We start from the raw sequence: 19,734 nt of genomic DNA on the forward strand, positions 1-19,734 counted from the left end.
AAGAGCGGCTCACAGTTATGGCAGCTTCAAATGCAACTGTAAACCACACACTAAAACTAGTTGTGATTGAGAAGTCTGCCAAGCCAAGAACATTCAAGAATGTATGCATCTCAGCTCTTCCGGTTGTCTATACACATCAGAATAATGCCTGGATGAATCAGGAAAACTTCAAGAACTGGTTTTTTAACTCATTTGTACCTGACTGCAAGAATTTTTTAAAAGAAAGGGGACTGCCATGCAAAGCAATTTTCCTCATGGATAATGCGTCCTCAAATCCAAGGGCAGGAGAATTGCAGTGCGATGGTATCTGTGCCTTGTTTTTCCCACCAAACGTTACCTGTCTCATTCAGCCCATGGATCAGGGCGTTCTGGAATGTCTAAAAAAAAAAGTATCGACGGCGATTGCTACAGTCAATCCTGCATTCCGAAGACAACGAAAGCATTGTAGGAGCTTTGAAGAAAGTGACTTTGAAGGACGTCGTGTACTGGATTAGCGAATTTTGGAGCGAAATAAAGTCAGACACAATTTCTAAGTCATGGAGGAAAATTCTACAGGAAAGTATGCCAGACATAGAAACTGAAGATTTAGCAGATGAGGAAGATCAACCATTGTGTAATTTAATCAGAAGATTGCCAGGGTGTGAAGAGGCAGAGGAGGTGTAAGTAGGTGAGTGGTTAAATTCGGACGAACAGTTGGAAGTGACAGACTCTTCTATAATTGACATGGTTAACATTCCATCGCAGTGTGAATGTGACGAGGATGACGAGGCAGAGGCTGCACCGATGATGAGTCACACCGATGGCTACGCTGCTCTCGAGGCCGCCATGTGCTACGTGGAACAACAGCCTAAGGCGACACCAACGACCTACTGCTCCTGAGACGATAGCGTGACATTGCCGCGAGGAAACATTGCAGCTTCACCAAACAAAAGACACTTCACTATTACTTGTCTAAATAAATAATTATTGTTATTCTGCCAATGCAAATGTATGTGTAAATACTTTTATTTTAATAAAGTTCATATTTTGACCTGTATTACTTACAATATCATAATATTTCTGTTTCCCATTTAAATTTCGATAGTCTGAGTTTTCCATAGTTTGAGGTGGTTCCGGTCCCATTCACCTCGAACTATCGAGACTCTACTGTACCGGTTGGTTGCCTATCTAATGGCTTCCGGGGGTAACAGAAACTTGATTTTCAGTATTTCACATAATTACTGACCAAATTCAAAATTTTAAAATGCTGTCATAATGTACTCATTAAGAGGTATATCTTATGTTAAAAATTTAACACAATAAGACAAATATTACAGTCAGAAAATGTGTTTGTCTCGAGGCATTTAATTGATGATGGGAAAATACTCTTAAATTCATTCATCCAGTATTTCAGAATAAGAGCACTTAGCAACTTCCAACAAACTTCACATATAAACTATCTCTGGCTGACACCCCCCACCCTGCGTGCACGCGCTCTCTCTCTCTCTCTCTCTCTCTCTCTCTCTCTCTCTCTCTCTCTCTCTCTCACACACACACACACACACACACACACACACTCACTCACAAAATGATGAATGGAAAAAAGAAAAGTTTATCATTTACTGCCTTTTGACAGTTAGTGCAGTCATACTTTAGCATCAGGCGTGATGTTTTAATTTGTTACTTCTTTACCATAACGCTATTCACGGTACGCTTTGTAGACAGTATTTACATACATTACTGAAAGAACCTGCAAAATGATATCATTGTATGAGACGTAATCCAGGAGATGTGATGTCATAAACATTGAGATGTGTAAAAAACTTGCTATTTATAAAATGGAATGCAAATTGCCAAGATTATATTCATCCAGTGTTTCATAATAGGAGTGCTTAGTGGCTTCCAACAAACTTTAAGTATAATTTCAAACATTTTTCTAAACTTTCTATTGCTTACATACTTGATGCCAAGCACTAAACATATTAACTCATTTGTAAAGCAGTCAGAAGTTTGAAGCTTTTTCTGTAAATAGAGCTTGATTCTGTAAAGAATTGGGGGTTTACTAGTTGGATTACAAACGTGTAAGCTAGGTGCACCAGGGTGACCTCTGTTGGCAACCACATGAACTGCCAACTTAAAACTGTCACCAAGGTAATCTTTTAGTTTCAGTGCTTAAGTTAAAATCTACCAGTTTTAATTATCGCAGAAATTCTTTTGAAATCAAATTCTTTTGAAATCAGATGTTCTTTAAACACCCTGTGTTGTGAAAACAAAAGTAAAAAGAGTCATGTTTCTCTTGAGCACATTCAAATAGGTAAAGTAGAGAAGAGTTGTTTTTGTTTAGCAGATGGTTTATTTAAATCTTGCATGTGGTTTTAATTGGTTAACTTTTTACAGCAAAAACACAGTACAGGGTTGTTGGTACCTGAAGCAAGTGTGTCAAGGCCTCACCTGCTTGCAACTACAGCAGGTGTGACCAGCTTGCACGATGGCGTTTTCCGCAGACCACTGTTGGCACCATCACGATACAGAATGCTGCCAAAGCACGGCTCGGGTCTTGTAGATACCAAACCTCAATTAGAAGTAAGTAATGAACAAATGTCCTGCAATGTTTGATATATCCATGTGAATTAATCATAATTATAAAATTTAAAAAAACACAGTGCATTTGTAAACAAAGTGTTTGCATATTTTTTACTTTAAGTCAGCTTGTAGCATTTTTAATTTATTTGTATCTAAAATGACTCATGAGGCCAAACACTGGTAGGAAATTTACTCTCTACCTGCCCCCAATTTTTTCTCATTATCTTGGGTATTACAATGATTGTAATGAACAGCATGTTAACCTTGCAACCACAACTGGGCAAAATTTACTTGAATTAATTAATAATTTTCTTAGTTTTCCTCGTGGTGTCTATGAGATTTCTGTTCTCTCCAACACTTTTTAACCCGCTCTTGCACCTCACCCTGTCTTTCCAACTCACACCCTCTAGTTTCCTCCATATCCACATTTCCGACACTTCCAGCTTTCTTTCCTTATCTTTTTGCAGTGTACAAATATCTACACCATATGAAACTCTAATCCGTATACGGGGCGAGTTACCTAACATTACCACTGAAAACATCTCCCAAACCACAACAAACACTTGAATAACCAATTCCACAGACCAAAAGTGAGAATGGGGGTTTGTGGAATTGGTTAATACCAACCATTGAGAAATGCACGGAAGTATGATTTTCCACACATACTTACTTTAAAAAAAAAATTGAAACCTGTTGCTATTTTTAGCACAACTGAAAATAGAAAAAAATACTTAATAAGTATATATAATGTTAATAACATTTTACATTGTAAAATGTTAAGTACATCTGGAGTAATTTGTAATGCAAAGTTGATGCTTGAAACCTCAGATGTTCAGTCACCTCTTGTAACAGTCAAGATCTGTAGGGGTATCTGTTCGAAGACTACGATGTTTACGAGTTTGGCTGTCTCAGTGTCTGCATGTAGCACTTGCTGAGTTAGTCCTTGTACTCAGAATAACTGTAGTACACTGTGTTACCAGACGTCTGTGATAGTGTGCTGGACACAAGCAAGAATAGAACTACGCTCAGTAGGAATGTGAAGAGGTCGCAAGTACAACAGTGTGTACAGTGTTGTAAGAACTGTGAAAATGGTGTATTCTAACTCTGGAAAGGCAGAGATGGTACTCATCAATGGCGAGTGTAGACAAAAGGTGACTACAGCCTGTAGTTGTATGCAGAAAGATACCTGGACAGACATCATCCAATGCGCCACACATTTGAAAGCATTGTATGCAACCGGTACGGTCACAACTCGCAAATCAGTCCGTAACAAACCCATTATACGAGAATCAGGTTCAGTTGGTGTGTTAGCTGCTGTTGCTGCAAAGCCGCACGAGTTCATGTGACATCGCTAGATGCAGTGCAATGTGTCACAGTAGTGTAATGCGCATACTTTGTCACAAATTCCACCTGTATCATGTGTCGCTGCATCAGCAATTATATGGAGATGACTCTAATAATTGAGTGAATTTCTTTTTATGGGCATAAACAGAGAATGCTTTGCAGTTCTACCTGTTTACTGATGAAGCAGGTTTCACAAACCCCGGTGCAGTGAATTTACGAAACAATCATTACTGGTCCGTGGACAATCCTTGCTGGCTTCGACAGGTAGAGCGACAGCAACCGTGGAATTTAAATGTGTGGTGCAGAGTACCAGTGTAATGAGCAAGATCCATCCACCAACTCCCAGGTCATAAGCGGATGAGGGCAGAAAGGCAGCATGGGGGGACAATCCATGCTAATGTCAAGCTGTGAGGGCAACATACTTGTGTTCACATACACTTTGTGCTCCGAGCAGCATTGATACTGCTGTCTACTAGCTGCTGCTGTAACAACTTTTGGCTGCTACATATTGTGCATACATAAAAGTAAAAACTGTGAGAGACGTAGTAAAAATTTACAGAATTTGTGATATTTCAGTTGATAGTTTCGTGTTGAATGATGGTGTTTGTTGCTACTAATTCTGTATAAATTGGTGATTTCATGTTGAATGATGAGGTTTATTGCTACTAACTCCAAATCAGTTATCATAGCTTGAAATTAAAAAGAACCAATAGTAAAACTTACATTGTGGCAATCGGAAGGAAATGAGTATATTTTGAACATTTATTGACGTATGTAATGCTGAATTTGGGTAATGCTGAATTTTATGGGCACTTAAAGCACTCAGAATCACTTGCATACTCATCATCTGAGCATAATGCATTACGGTTGATACAGTTGATATTCTCCGATTCAGCAGTATTAATAATAATTTCATGTATTGTGGGTTCCGAATAATCTTCTTCCAGTTGGAACTTCCTGCAGTATACTTCCCAGTTCTCAGCAATTATTGACAGAAGGGATTCACTTACAGTCTTCTGAAATGTTTTACTCTCTAAACAACTGTTTTACTTTTGCCCAAGCCAGTTCTACTGCATTCAGACCACTGTAACAGAGTGGCGGGCAGACAATTGTGTGACCTTTCTCTTTTGTTGATTTGTCAAGCACGTGTTTTTTAACTGGTCTATGTTCTTGAATTAAAGTGGACAGAACCTGCTTTCTCATGCTCTTATTACAGGCAACATGCTTCCTTCGCAGCCATTCCTACGTCCTTGCTTTGGTATCGTGCCATGTGGATGTTCTGTCCACCTATACGCTCTTATCAATCACAATGACTGACTTTGAAGAAGATTTGGGAGAATCATATTTGCAAAACACTTCTCAGAGTTTCCAGAATTCATTTGACCACAGTAATCACCTTTTGTAGATTTAGTCCAGAGTGGTATTTAGGCCCCCTCTGACAGATCCCTTCCTTGATCGAACACTTCCATAATAAGACTTTAGAGAAGTTTTCCAACCCTGTAACTCTGACAACATAATCCTTCTGACAGCATTTACCGACCTTCATATTACTGTTTGTCCAAGTTTCATCCAGACAGAATATTTCTGTGGCTGTTTCCCTAATATGTTTCATATCTACAGTGAAATGGTCTGCCAGTCAGTAATGTCTCCACACTCTAGCAGTAAAAACCTCTTATTCTGCACATTTTTTCCAAGTGAATCATATGGAGAACAAAATGTCCTGTGGAGATGTCCAGCTGATCTCTTCCTTGACTATTGGTTGAAGTTTCCTCAGACTGGGAGCGATCTTCTGCACCAAGTAGAAGTGCAAGTTTGTTGCAAGTGCCCCCACCCTGTTGACGTTGCCCAACTGGATTTTCCCAACTGATCTTGGCCTAAGTGAAGAGAATTTTAAAAAAGTAAAAAAGTTAAATTCCATTTTATGCAGTACAGTTACAAATAACAAGGAGAGGTCTCCAGGGGAAGTATCGACTTTTTGTAACCAGTTACATTATGTAGGTTATGCTCCCAGGTATCACAGGATGCAGGCCACAATTAACACTTTGCCATCCGCAAGTCTCGTACAAATTTATTCGCTTGGCGCCAGCAGCACTAATTCGGATTACTTGGCTTGTCGCCAGCCATTTTTGACATTATCGGGAGATTACAAATTGTTACATTTTACTAATCTCATCGTTAGTTCTCACAAGTTCTCAACCCTGTTCCCCTAATTTCATGAAATTTCGAAGTAAATACAGATTTTGTTTGTTTCATGTATTTCTTTATTTGCATTGTCTTTGGTACTTAGTATTTCTTTATCATCAGTCTCCAAGATGTAACGCAAATCCACAAGACTTGCACATTAAAATTGTTGTTCTTTTTTTGCAACATACATGGCTGTTTCTTTGTTTTCATTTATTTGTTTTGGAAATACGTTGGCATATAACTTGATGTTTCTGTATGTGATTGGAAAGTCTGTCAACTGGATCACGATGAGACATATGCGATGTAGTGGCAACCTCCAAGTTTTGCTCCGCGCATTCATCATAAATAATCATATCGTCTCTTTTGTCTGCCATGACGAAAGGGCAGAAGTACTTATAAAAACAAAGGACTTGTTGACGTGTGTAACTTACTGTTATCTAAACAAAGCACCAACAAAATGCAAAAGATACTAAAGTGCTGTCGCTGCCCACTGCGCGGTACTATGCACATGACACCACTGTGGTGTTGCCGGCCATTGACTGTTATTTCGTGCATGACACCACTGTGGTGTCGCCAGACGGCAGTGTGTTAATTGAATAAAAATACTGTGTGCAATCATATATATTAAGCTGTAAAGGAGAAAAAGGAGAAATTTGACATGCGACAGGGCTCATGCCCACTGCCTTCAGCACACCAGTCAAGTATCTTAACCATTATGCTACAAGAGGGATTCTGAATAATAAACTTTGTTATTGCATGTTCAACCATCTACTAGATGATGAGTAATTCTTTTATACACAAAATAAAACGACCACTTTAAAGGAGTCCAGACAAAGCAGAAGGCAGTAACAAAGCACTCTCAAAGAGAAAATTTTGAACTGGAATTTACCTCTTTTTGCTGTGAGTTTCTGGTGGTTTCCCAGGTTTATCTTTATAAAAGCTGTGAATTCCTTTCACAGAGCTGAAGCTTTTCCCTATGTCAGCTAAGAGAAAGGTTGGAGCAACTCTTTATTTTTGTTCACCTGCTCACAACATTCAGTGACATTATTAGTTTTATTGCTCCCTATGTAATGTACTAACCCTTGTCCTCCCCTGAGGAGTGGCAGTAGTAGTATCTGGTGTTGTCTGTGATGTGCCAGCAAGACTCATCAAGAGATGTATTACTTTACTATTTAACACAACACAGCTCATTAGTCACTTCATAGTATACGAGATTCTGTATTAGAGCCCTGAGGTTGGCAGCGTCTGGATGTGAAATATGAATGGATCAAAGTCAGCCGACTTCTGACCAACTTCTTCTGGTTCAGTGCTAGGGAGCCCTCATTCTTCTCTTTGTGAACAAATTGTACACTCTACCCTTCTGCTTGCTGCATACTCTCCTATGACAGTTTCCAGGTAGGTGTTAAACAGCCCATGTGAAGGTCAACATCCTTGCTTGACTCATCGTTGTATTCCTATTCCTTCCATTAGTTCTCCACTAACCCTGAATGTAGCCTTTAGCTTAAGGTACAGCTCCTTAATAAATATTCTTTGTCTCCAGCTGACACAGTTTTTTCATGGGGTACACACGAATCTACCCCACCTAACCCTATTGAAAGCTTTCTCCTGGTGATGAAAACTGCTTGACTCTTCCTATTCTTTTAAGTGTACCTCTTTACTAGGACTTGTATTAAGTCTGCATATGGTATCAGACTGAAGTCCTAGGTTTCTAACATTTCTCCTTTTGTTTTTCCTTTGTAGGGGTACCAAGATCGTTTCCAAGAAATCATTAGACCACTCTTCATTCAAGAGTATTTCCTCGCATATTCCGAAAAACACAGTAGCTCTTTCTTTCCTTGTCCATCTAAGGTTTTTGGTATTTCTGTTGCCAGCTTGTCAGTTGCTATGACCTTTCCAATTTTCATTGCCATAAGAGCTGGTCTCGGGGTAGTGTCTGTGATTACTAATCAAAATGTCATTGGTCACAGTTTCAAACCCCACCACTGTTTAAATTTTGAACAAAAATTATCAGCAATGGCGGGCAAAGACTTCCAGTATAAAAAGTCACCCTCATTCATCTAGCGGCCTTGTTAAAGAGGGCAGTGGACTGGAGAGAAGTTCAGGGCACTCTCTTGCCTGTGGGGTGGGAAACTGCCCCTAAAGGCAGAAGAATCAGGAATGAACAACAGCATGAGGATGCAGAAGGCAATGGAAACCAGTGCATTAAAGACATAATGTGTATCCTCAGGACCTGTGCCCTGTAACTGAAAAAGTATCATGATGATTTCTCCATTGGCAAAAGATCCCACACTAGTCCCCCACACAGATCTCCAGGAGGGGACTGCCAAAGGGGGGGGGGGGGAGGACTATGAGAAAAAGATTGAATAACCAATGAAGAAAAATGCTCTACAAGTCGGGGTGTGGAATGTCAGAAGTTTGAATGTGGTGTAAATCCTCATTGCCAGTTTTGTAAAGACCTTGTCGCTACTTCTGTGGAGGCAGGATTGCCGCTGTTGTTATGGTAGGCTGAGTTTGTGAGTTCGTGAAACGGCTCCTGGTGTAGTACACCACTAAGACAGTTCTCCCTGCCATAATTACACAGCTGTGCCCCAGGGTCAGGTAACAGGATAGCAGAACGTAGGTTCTACAACACTCCAACAAATTAGTAACAAAGTCACACAAATGAGTTGGAAAGGTTTACTTACCTTTGTGACTTAAACGACGTTCCCTGTCTTATGTCAGCCCTGGACGATGTCTATAACCAAGCAGGTGAGAGTTGCTCTTCTATCTTCTGAGTAGGCTTCTGTCCTTTGTCATCCAGTCATTGGCAGATCGTACTCAGGTGGCAATTCGCCAAGGTGAAGTCAATATCTTCTTCCTCAGCACCCCCTGTGGCACTGGTGGAACTCAAGCAAGTGGTGAGTCGCCATCGCACTGGCACCAGCTTGCATCTTTATGCCTGTGGTGCTTTTGCCGTGGCTGTGTCATGTTCGGACAACACAGCAGTAGGGAAGCTACAAAATCTGAAAAGGAGAAATACTGAGGCTCATTCTAAATACAGTGAAATTCAGTAAAGTGAAATGGAAGGGTAATATCAACAGCAGCAGAGAATAGTATAATGGGAGTATGATTAACATCTACTTGGAAGCTCTCATAGGAGAGGGGTAGAGTATACAGTTTGTTCACAAAGAAAAGAGTGTGAGGGCTCTCTAGCTTTGAATGAGAAGAAGTCGGTCGATTTCGGGCCACTCGTGTTTTGCATCCAACCTCAGTGGTTTAATACAGAATTTTGCGTTTATAGCTACTGTGAAGTGACTGATGTGCTGTGTTGTGTCACATAATAATGTAATACATCACTTGATGAGAGTTGCTGACACGTCACGAACAACACCAGATACTCCTCCCACTCCTCAGAGGAGGACAAGAGGTAGTAAATTACATAGTAAAGCAAGGAAAATAATTAATAATGTCACTGAATGAATAGGAAGCTAGGATAGAGAGTGAGTTACTGTGAAGAGTTAAATGAAAGGGTTATTTTCATCAGAATTTATAACCAACCATTGCCAACAACAATAGATCAGGTATACATGCCAATGTTGCAAGCAGAAGATGGAGAGAGAAAGTATATGAGGATATTGAAGCGTACTTCAGTATTTAAAGAGAGATGAAAATCTAATATTCATGGGGGATTTCAATGTGGTTATAAGGGAAGGAGTAGAAGAACGGGTTACAGGAGAATATGGACTTGGTACTAGGAATGAGAGAGGAGAAAGACTAAGTTCCGCAATAAATTTCAGCTAGTAATAGTGAATACTCACAAGAGGTGCGGCATACTTGGGAAAGGCTGGGAGATATCGGAAGATTTCACTTAGATTACATCATGATCAGGCAAGAGATTTCGAAATCAGATACTGAATTGTAAGGCGTACTCACGACCACACACAGACTCAGATCACAATTAAGTAGTGATGAAAAGTAGGTTGAAGTTCGACTAGCCAGGAACAATCAGTGCACAAAGAAGTGGGATACAGAAATACTGAGCCATGCGGAGATATTTTTATACACTACTGGCCATTAAAATTGCTACACCAAGAAGAAATGCAGATGACAAACGGATATTCATTGGACAAATATATTATACTAGAACTGACATGTGATTAAATTTTCACGCAATTTGGGTGCATAGATCCTGAAAAATCAGTACCCAGAACAACCACCTCTGGCCGTAATAACAGCCTTGATACGCCTGGGCATTGAGTCAAACAGAGCTTGGATGGTCGTATTGTGATGAGCAAGTTGCTCTTCCACCATTGACCAGACGTTTTCAATTGGTGAGAGATCTGGAGAATGTGCTGGCCAGGGCAGCAGTCGGACATTTTCTTTATCCAGAAAGGTCCGTACCGGACCTGCAACATGTGGTTGTACATTATCCTGCTGAAATGTAGGGTTTCGCAGGGATCGAATGAAGGGTAGAGCCACGGGTCGTAACACATCTGGAATGTAACGTCCACTGTTCAAAGTGCCATCAATGTGAACAAGAGGTGACCGAGACGTGTAACCAATGCCACCCCATACCATCACGCCGGGTGATACGCCAGTATGGCGATGATGAAGATACGCTTTCAATGTGCGTTCACAGTGATGTCGCCAAACACGGATGCGACCATCATGATGCTGTAAACAGTTCTTAGGACATGAAAAAGACCCAGAATATGTTTCGATTATAGCTACAATGTTAAAGATGTTTAAAACTTTAGGATGATTAATGAGCCTGAAAGTTCACTTTTTGAGCAGTCACCTTGATTGCTTCCCAGACAATATGGGAGATGTTAGTGACGAGCAAGGAGAGCATTTTCACCAGGACATTAAAGTGATGGATAAATGCTACGCAGGTTGCTAGAACACCAACATGATGGTGGACTACTGTTGGTCACTTCACCGAGAAGTTCAGCAAGTGACTCATTCTAGAAAAAGCCACAGAAGAAGCTTCAAAGAAAAAAGAGAAAGAAAATACAAACCAATTCCAGCTGACAAGTGAAACCTCTATTAACTCATATCATTGTTTTAAGTAGCTTACTGTAAATACAAACCATGCTTATGTTGTAACAAAGCGTTTCATTAATTTCCTCATTTACTGTATAGCATAGGATTTTTATAGTATATAATAAAAAGCATATTGCTCAAAATCTATGGGTGATACAAGAAAACTAAGGCTAGATTTGGATTCAGCTCATAAAAATCTATAAAGATCAGCTATCAAAGTAAAAAAAGTTTTAAAAAAATCATTGGCCCATGTAATGAGAGGGGAAAAAAAAGGAATGTGGATAAGCTACTATTAACAGCATAGTGAACGCATTATTGTAGCCAAGATAGACATGAAGCCCACATCCACCACAGTAGTACAAGTTTATATGTCAACTATCTTAGCAGATGAGGAGGAGACTGAGGAAATGTATGATGAGATAAAAGATAGTTAAGGAAGCCAAAAACGTAGTAGTCCTAGGGACTGGAATTCAATAGTTGGAAAAGGAAGAGAAGGAAAAGTAATAGGTGAATGTGGACTGGGGGAAAGGAATGAAAGAGGAAGCATGTGGTAGAATTTTGCACAGAGCATAGTTTAATCATAGCTAACATCTCGTATAAGAATTATTAGAGAAGGTTGTATATGTGGAAGAGACCTGGAGGCACAGGATGGTTTCAGATTGATTATATAATGGTTAAACAGAGGTTTAGGAATCAGATTTTAATTTGTAAGACATTTCCAGGGGCAGATGTGGACTCTGACCACAATTCAGTGGTTATGAGCTGCAGATTAAAACTGAAACATCTGCAAAAAGGCAGGAATTTAAGAAAATGGGACCTGGGTAAACTGAAAGAATCAGAGGTGGTATAGGATCCCAGAGGGAGCATTATGGAATGATACACAAGAACAGATGAAAGAAATACAGTAGAAGAAGAATGGGCACCTTTGAGAGATGAAATAGTGAAGGCAGCAGAGGATCAAGGAGGTAAAAAGATGAGGGCTAGTAGAAATCCTTGGGTAACACCAGAGATATTGAATTTAACTGATGAAAGGAGAAAATATAAAAATGCAATAAATGAAGCAGGCGAAAGGAAACACAAATGTCTAAAAAATGAGGTTGACAGGAAGTGCAAAATGGCTAAGCGGGAATGGCTAAGAGGACAAATGTAAGGGACTAGAAGCATATATCACTAGGGGTAAGGTAGACGCTGCCCAGAGACCTGTGGAGGAAAGAGAACCACCTGTATGAATATCAAGAGCTTGGATGGAAAACCAGTCCTAAGCAAAGAAGGGAAAGCAGAAAGGTGGAAGGGGTATATTGAAGGTCTATACGAGGGAGATGTACTTCAGGGCAATCTCATGGAAATGGAAGAGGATATAGAGGAAGATGAGAAGGGAGATAAGATACTGTGTGAAGAATTTGACAAAGCATTGAAAGACCAAGTCAAAACAAGACCCAGGAAGTAAACAACATTCCATTAGAGCTACTGATAGCCTTGGGTGAGCCCATGACAAAACTCTTCCATCTGGTGAGCAAGCTGTGTGAGACAGATGAAATACCCTGAGACTTCAAGAAGAATATAATAATCCCAATTCCAAAGAAAGCAGGTACTTACAAGTGTGCTAACACAAATCCGTTATGGAAGAATGGAAAAACTGGCAGAAGTCAAAATTGGGGAAGATTTTGGATCCCGGAGAAATGTAGGAACATTTGAGGCAATACTGACCCTACGACTTCTCATAGAAGATAGGTTAAGGAAAGACAAACCTACATTTATAGCATGTGTAGACTTTGAGAAAGCTTTTGACAATGTTGACTGGAATACTCTTTAGAATTTTAAAGCTGGCATGGGTAAAATACAGGGAGTGAAAGGCTATTTACAATTTGTACGGAAACAAGATGGCAGTCATAAGAGTAGAGGGGCATGCAAGGGAAGTAGTGGTTGAGAAGGGAGTGAGACAGGGTTGTAGCCTATCTCTGATGTTATTCAATCTGTATATTGAGCAAGCAGCAAAGGAAACAAAAGAAAAATTTGGAGAAGGAATTGAATTCCAGGGAGAAGAAATAAAAACTTGAGGTTTGCCAGTGGCATTATAATTCTGCAAGAGGCAGCAAAGGACTTGGAAGAACAGTTGAATCCAATGGACAGTATATTGAGAGGAAGATATAAGATGAACATCAACAAAAGTAAAATGAGGATAATGAGATGTAGTTGAATCAAATCAGGTGATGCTGAGGCAATTAGATTAGGAAGTGAGACACTTAAAGTAGTAGATGAGTTTTGCTATTTGGGCAGCAAAATAACTGATGATGGTCGAAGCAGAGAGGATATAAAATGTAGACTGGCAATGGCAAGAAAAGAATATCTGAGGAAGATAAATTTGTTAAAATTGAACATAGATTTAAGTGTAAGGAAGTCCTTTCTGAAGGTTTTTGTATGGAGTGTGGCCATGAATGGGAGCGAAACTTGGACGATAAACAGTTTGGAGAAGAAGAGAATAGAAGCTTTTGGAATGTGGTGCTTCAGAAGAATGCTGAAGACTAGATGGATGGGTCACATAAGTAATGAGGTGGTACTGAATAGAATTGGGGAGAAGAGAAACCTGTGGTACAACCTGACTAAAGAAAAAGGAATTGGTCAGTAGGACACATTCTGAGGCGTCAAGGGATAACCAGTTCAGTACTGGAGGGAAGCATGGATGTAAAAATCATAGAGGGAGACCAAGCGATGAATATAGTAAGCAGATTCAGAGGGATATAGTTTGCAGTAGGTACTCGGAGATGAAGAGGCTTGCACAGGATGGAGTAGAATGGAGAACTGCATCAAACCAGTCTTTGGACTAAAGACAACAACAACAACAACAACATGCTAATTAACATGTATCTAATTGTCATTTTTATGGAAGATACACATCATCTTATTTCTAATTACATACCACATACAAAATCCAGTTTGCATTACAGATATATAGTAGATCCTTAATTACTGATCACTTAAAAGGATTGTTAATTAAGGTTATTTAAAAAAATCATTAGAAATTATTTTTTTGTCATTATGCATTTTAAGCTTCTCAGAAATGCTCACGGAACATGTACATTTGTTTAAAAATTTGCCATTGCGAGGAACGAGATGTGACCTCCACACATGGCAGGGAAGCATTCAAACACAGAGCCACACGGCCCATCAAATAATTGATCTTGCTTTATGGTATTAAAGATGCAGAGAAAACTTCAAAGTAGTTTCCCTCATTAGAATTGTTTTGAACTGTTTTGGCTGAAACCTTCATTTACCCGGTGCATGACGTCTACACATTGCTTAAAATGCTCCACTCAAACCTGAAAATCATGTTATTGCTGAACCCGAAGATTCAACATCACTCTCTCCAACTCCACAAAATTACATCGGAAGGTTCAACCATCCTTGACCCCTAAGATATGTACTTGCTACTGATATGGTGCATCTAAATCCAATAAAAACTTGTGTTTTCTATCTGTCACTACTCCTACTAGACTAGATTCCATCTCTACATCTGTACTTGTTGCATCAAAATTTACAGGGAACTCTGTGCAGTGGGATATGAGGCTCCCTCTTGCATTTTAACACGTGCTTATTTGTTCCTTGCATCCCCTTACTGTTCATACAGTCTTATTGGTGGTGTCCACCTACACCACACCAAATCTGCTTCACTGCGATTGGCAACATTGTATTTGCACATGCCCCATCCTCCAATGTCTGTAGCACTTTATGTTAGCAGAAAATACTCACCTCTTATCCTGTGTTGCTGTTGCTACATCAATTTATTGAAACTCTGGCTAATCTGACCACAGAATACAAATCCTTCGCAGTGGTGGTGGTGGTGGTGGTGGTGGTGGTGTGTTGGGGCTTATGGGCGCTCAACATCGAGGTCATCAGCGCCCTGACACACATTAAAAGGAATGAATGTGGACAGACCTAAGAAAACTAAAGCACACACTCAAAGAAAGCAGGAAAAGATGGAAAATGCTACATAAGAAAGTAAAACCTAAGGAAAGGGGAAACATAGCAACAAGAATGTCACAGGAAATTGTTATTGGCTGGCCACTTACATAAAATATGGGCGAGCTTGTCACACAGTGAGCAAATTAAAATCCTCTCCCTAAAATCTTTGTAAAAACATTTGACAGGGCACAGAACTTTAAAACTTTAACCACATTCGTCCGAGTGTTGCCTAAAAGAGACGGCAGGTCCGCTGGCAAGTCAGCCGCGACCCGCTGGTCAGAAAATAAAACGCAATCCAATAAAACATGGCGCACAGTGACCTGGACGCCGCAAGCACCACACATTGGAGGGTCCTCTCGCCGGAGCAGGAAGCCATGCGTCATAGGGCTGTGGCCTATTCGAAGCCGAGTGAGGAGAACCTCGCCCCATCGATGGGGCTGAAAGGAAGTACACCACACATGCGTTGTGGGCTTGACTATACGGAGCTTATTGTCAGTCACTTCCAGCCACTCATCCTCCCACTGACGCATGACCCGTGAGCTCAACAGCGAGGTGAGTGCGTGCAAGGGGATAGCACACTGAGATACTTGTGGGGCGAGACACGCCTCCTTGGCTGCAAGATCTGCCCTTTCATTCCCAGCAATGCCAACATGCCCCGGAACCCAGCAGAAAGCTACAACCTTCCCCAGTCGCTGTAGTCGGAGGAGGGCATCCTGGATGGTCTGGACAATTTTGTCTGCCAGATACAAACGTTGCAATGAGTGAAGGGCACTGAGTGAATTGGAACAGACAAGAAATTTAGGAGAAGAAGAATGTCTCATGTGCTCTAGTGCGCGCGATAGCAAACAATTCTGCATCAAAGACAGTAAAAGCCTGAGGCATTCGGACCTTGAGGACACGATATGGGAAAACAACTGAGCAACCAACAGAATCCCCTTGTTTCGACCCATCCGTAAAAACAGCTACATAGTCGTGGTGCTCAGATAAAATGGCAGAAAATGCTGCATTAAAAACGGTGGCAGGAGTGCAATTTCTCTTGTACTGCAATAAATCTAAAATCACTCCGGGCCTCTTCAGTAACCAGGGTGGCAGGCGGTTAAAACCTTGGATTTGGGGTTGTACAGACTCCACACCGAGGGACTCTAGTACACGTTGCACACGGATCCCAAACGGCAACGTAGCCCGGGGACGGCGGGAAAAAAGGCGGTCCAGAGGTGGATGGGCAACAAGACGTTGAGCAGGCGAGCTGGGAGCTGCAAGAAACTTACAAGCCTGGCGCACCAGCAGGAGCTGCCGCCGGATGGTAAGTGGCGGTTCGCCAGACTCAGCACAGAGGCTGGGTACGGGACTGGTCCAATAAGCACCCGTGGCCAGTCGGATCCCAGCATGGTGAACAGCGTCAAGGATCCGCAAATAAGATGGCCTCGCTGACCCATATACTGTGCACCCATAGTCCAGCCGTGAACGCACAAAAGCTCCATAAAACTGTAGGAGACGCGCCCTGTCCGCGCCCCAAGACCTGTGGCTGAGGCACTTGAGGATGTTCAGTGCCTTCAGCGTTCTGGCTTTGAAGTCACGTAGGTGTGGCAGCCATGACAACCTGGAGTCAAAAATTAGGTCCAGAAACTGCACTGTGTCTCTAAAATGTAGGACAGTATCCCCCATATGCAAGGCAGGCAAAGTAAAAAGATGATGAGAACGATTAAAATGAACACAAACACACTTATCGGCAGAAAACCGAAAACCCGTCTTTGCAGCCCACTCCTCTAACCGCCGCACTGTTAGCTGCAACTGACGGCTCACGGTTGCAACACTGGAGGAGGAACAGAAAACAGCAAAGTCGTCCACAAATAAGGAGCACTGTACTGGACTCCTCACTGTAGACGTTATACTGTTGATGGCTATGACAAAGAGGGTAACGCTTAAAACACTGCCCTGGGGGACATCGTTCTCTTGCTCAAAGCGATCAGACAGTGTGTTACCAACGCGGGTCCGAAAAAACCGCTGAAACAGGAAAGACCGAATGAAAATCGGGAGGCAGCCACGAAAGCCCCATTGATGCATTTGTGCAAGAATACAGTGTCTCCAAGTAGTATCATATGCCTTACTGATATCAAAGAAGATACCGATACAGTGATGCTGACGGAGAAAAGCCTGCTGAATAGCCGCCTCTAGGAGGGTCAGGTTGTCGACCGTGGACCGAAATTTTCGGAATCTACACTGAAAGCGGCTAAGGAGCTGTCTGGTCTCTAACAGCCAGACCAGACGCCGGTTAACCATCCGTTCCAGCGTCTTTCCGACACAGCTTGTCAAGGCGATACTACAATAACTACCAGGACATGTGCGGTCCTTTCCTGGTTTGAGGAGAGGGATGAGAATTGCCTCCCTCCACGAGGTGGGGAACACTCCTGTCTGCCATATGAGATTAAAACATTCGAGGAGGATTTCCTTTGACGCCGCTGGCAGATGTCGAAGCATGGAGTACCGGATGCGGTCGTAACCTGGTGCAGTGTCAGAAGTCTCAGTAAGTGCCGATTCAAGTTCCCACATGGAGAAAGGGGAATTGTAGGCCTCAGAACAGTTCGACAGAGAGTCCAAGGTCGCTCTTTCGACAGTCGCACGGTAGCGACGAAATGCTGGATCCTGATTTGCAGTGGCAGTACTTTGTGCAAAATGCTCTGCCAGCGTCTGAGCAATGGCTATGGGTGTCGTTTGGAGGCATCCCTGGTTCAGGACTGCAGCGATTGGTAAATGGCTGCGTTTACCGGAAATCCTCCGGATGGCTTCCCATACTCTTGTGGAACAAGTGGAACGGTTGATGGAGTCCAGGAACTCCTGCTATGACCTTTTCTTGCTCTTTAATGACACGGCGTGCCCTGGCTCTCGCGATTCGAAAGGCAGTAAGATTGACCGCTGTTGGGCAGCATTTAAATCGGCGAAGAGCCGCACGCCTGTCCCGGATGGCTGAACAGCACTCTTCTGTCCACCAAGGCACAAGGCGCCGCTTAAGAGTGCCAGAAGACTGTGGTATGGACAGGTCAGCAGCATGATGGACCACAAGCGTGATGTGATCCACCCATTCCTGTACGTTATTGTGGCGGTCAAAGACAGCCAACCGAGTGAACAGTGGCCAGTTAGCCCTGCCAATCATCCACGGTGGTGGCCGCTGCTCCAACAATACACCATCCAGGAGATGAATGCGGATAGGGAAGTGATCGCTGGAATGAAGGTCGTCAATGACCTCCCAGTGAACAGAGTTGGTGAGGGTTGGAGAGCAGAAAGATAGGTCAATGGCTGAGAATGACCCTGTAGCAGTAGAGAAATGAGTCGGAGTACCTGTGTTGAGGATGCACAACACTTGAGATGTTAGGAGGCTCTCCAAAATTCGACCTCGAGCGCAAAGAGAAGTGGAGCCCCACAGGACATGATGGGCATTTAAGTTCCCCGGAGGAGAAATGGACGGGGGAGTTGGTCGATAAGATCTGTGAGAGCGTCTAAGGTCATTGCATCCAGAGGGGGTAAATAAAGGGAGCAAACGGTAAGCCTCCAAGGTGAATGAATTTCAACTGCAACTGCTTGCAGGTCAGTATCCAGGGGGAGAGCAGAGGAGTGGTGGTCATTATGGACAAACGCAGTGACTCCGCCTTTGGCCCTGTCTCCAGTCAGGTCATCTTTGCAATATGACATATAGCCCCTTAGTACAGGAGCATCGGATGGTTTTAAATGCGTTTCCTGTAAACACAAGCACAGGAGGCGTTGCCGTGCTAGGAGGTTCAGTTCTTCCACATGTGCCCGGAATCCATTCATGTTCCACTGTATAATGGGAGCCATCTATCAGGGTGGGAGGACCTTCATTCTCACTTTCTGTCGGGGAGGAGAGCCCACAACAGGTGGAGGCTCAGTTTTGGGGCAAGATGATTGCCCCAGTCTGACATCAACCTCCATTACCTCAGAAGAGGAGTCGAGAGAGAGACGTCGGAGAGAATGACATCCACATCAGGAGACTGTATAACTGCAGTCTCCTTTAGTGGGCGAGTCTTCACCTTTGTCTTTGGCTTCGATGTTCTGGCCTGAGGTGGCATTGGAGCCAAAACCTCAGAAGCAGTAGGGGGTGTAGCAGTGCTGGGCAGTGCACAAGACTGGACCCGGGAAGGGGCAGGAAGTTTCATGATGTCAGCTACCAAGGCCTGCTCAGAAGGCCGGGGGGGAGCAGCAGGCTTCACAGGAACGGCAGCAGCACACGTACATTGAAAAGCGCAGGTGCTAGTGCTGACAGTAGCAACCTCCGTTTGTGTAGCGGCATCGGTTTTCAAGACTGGTTGTTTGAGAACGGAAGAAAAGGAAGCAGCGAACGTGGGTGGCTGCATGGACTTGTAGATTTTCTTCACCTCACCATACGGGGTGCGTTTTGTAGTTTTTAGTTCCTGGATCTTCCGTTCCTCAAGGAAAACTCTGCATTCCCTACTCCACACAGGGTGATCCCCAGAGCAGTTGACACACTTGGGAGGAGAGGAGCAACCAACTCCCTCATGGGCGGCTTTACCACAATTCCCGCAAGTGGCTTCCCCTCTCGACTGAGAGTAGTGTGTCCTAAGTGTTGGCATTTAAAACACCGCATGGGGTTGGGGTAATAAGGCTGTACATTGAGACGTAGGAAACCTG

At 42.6% G+C, this 19,734-nt stretch overlaps 1 protein-coding gene across 2 annotated transcripts in view; it reads left to right on the forward strand.

The window, feature by feature from the left end:
* Nucleotides 1-19,734, forward strand: part of LOC126412754 (protein cramped) — a 181,222-nt gene that overhangs the window by 122,099 nt on the left and 39,389 nt on the right. For both annotated transcript variants that reach the window (XM_050082501.1, XM_050082502.1), the window contains exon 11: nt 2,377-2,562. In XM_050082501.1, coding sequence (XP_049938458.1) covers nt 2,377-2,562 — 186 coding nt within the window. The remainder of the gene's footprint in view (nt 1-2,376; nt 2,563-19,734) is intronic.

This window comes from Schistocerca serialis, chromosome 7, assembly GCF_023864345.2.
Source record: "Schistocerca serialis cubense isolate TAMUIC-IGC-003099 chromosome 7, iqSchSeri2.2, whole genome shotgun sequence".
Lineage (NCBI taxonomy): Eukaryota > Metazoa > Arthropoda > Insecta > Orthoptera > Acrididae > Schistocerca > Schistocerca serialis.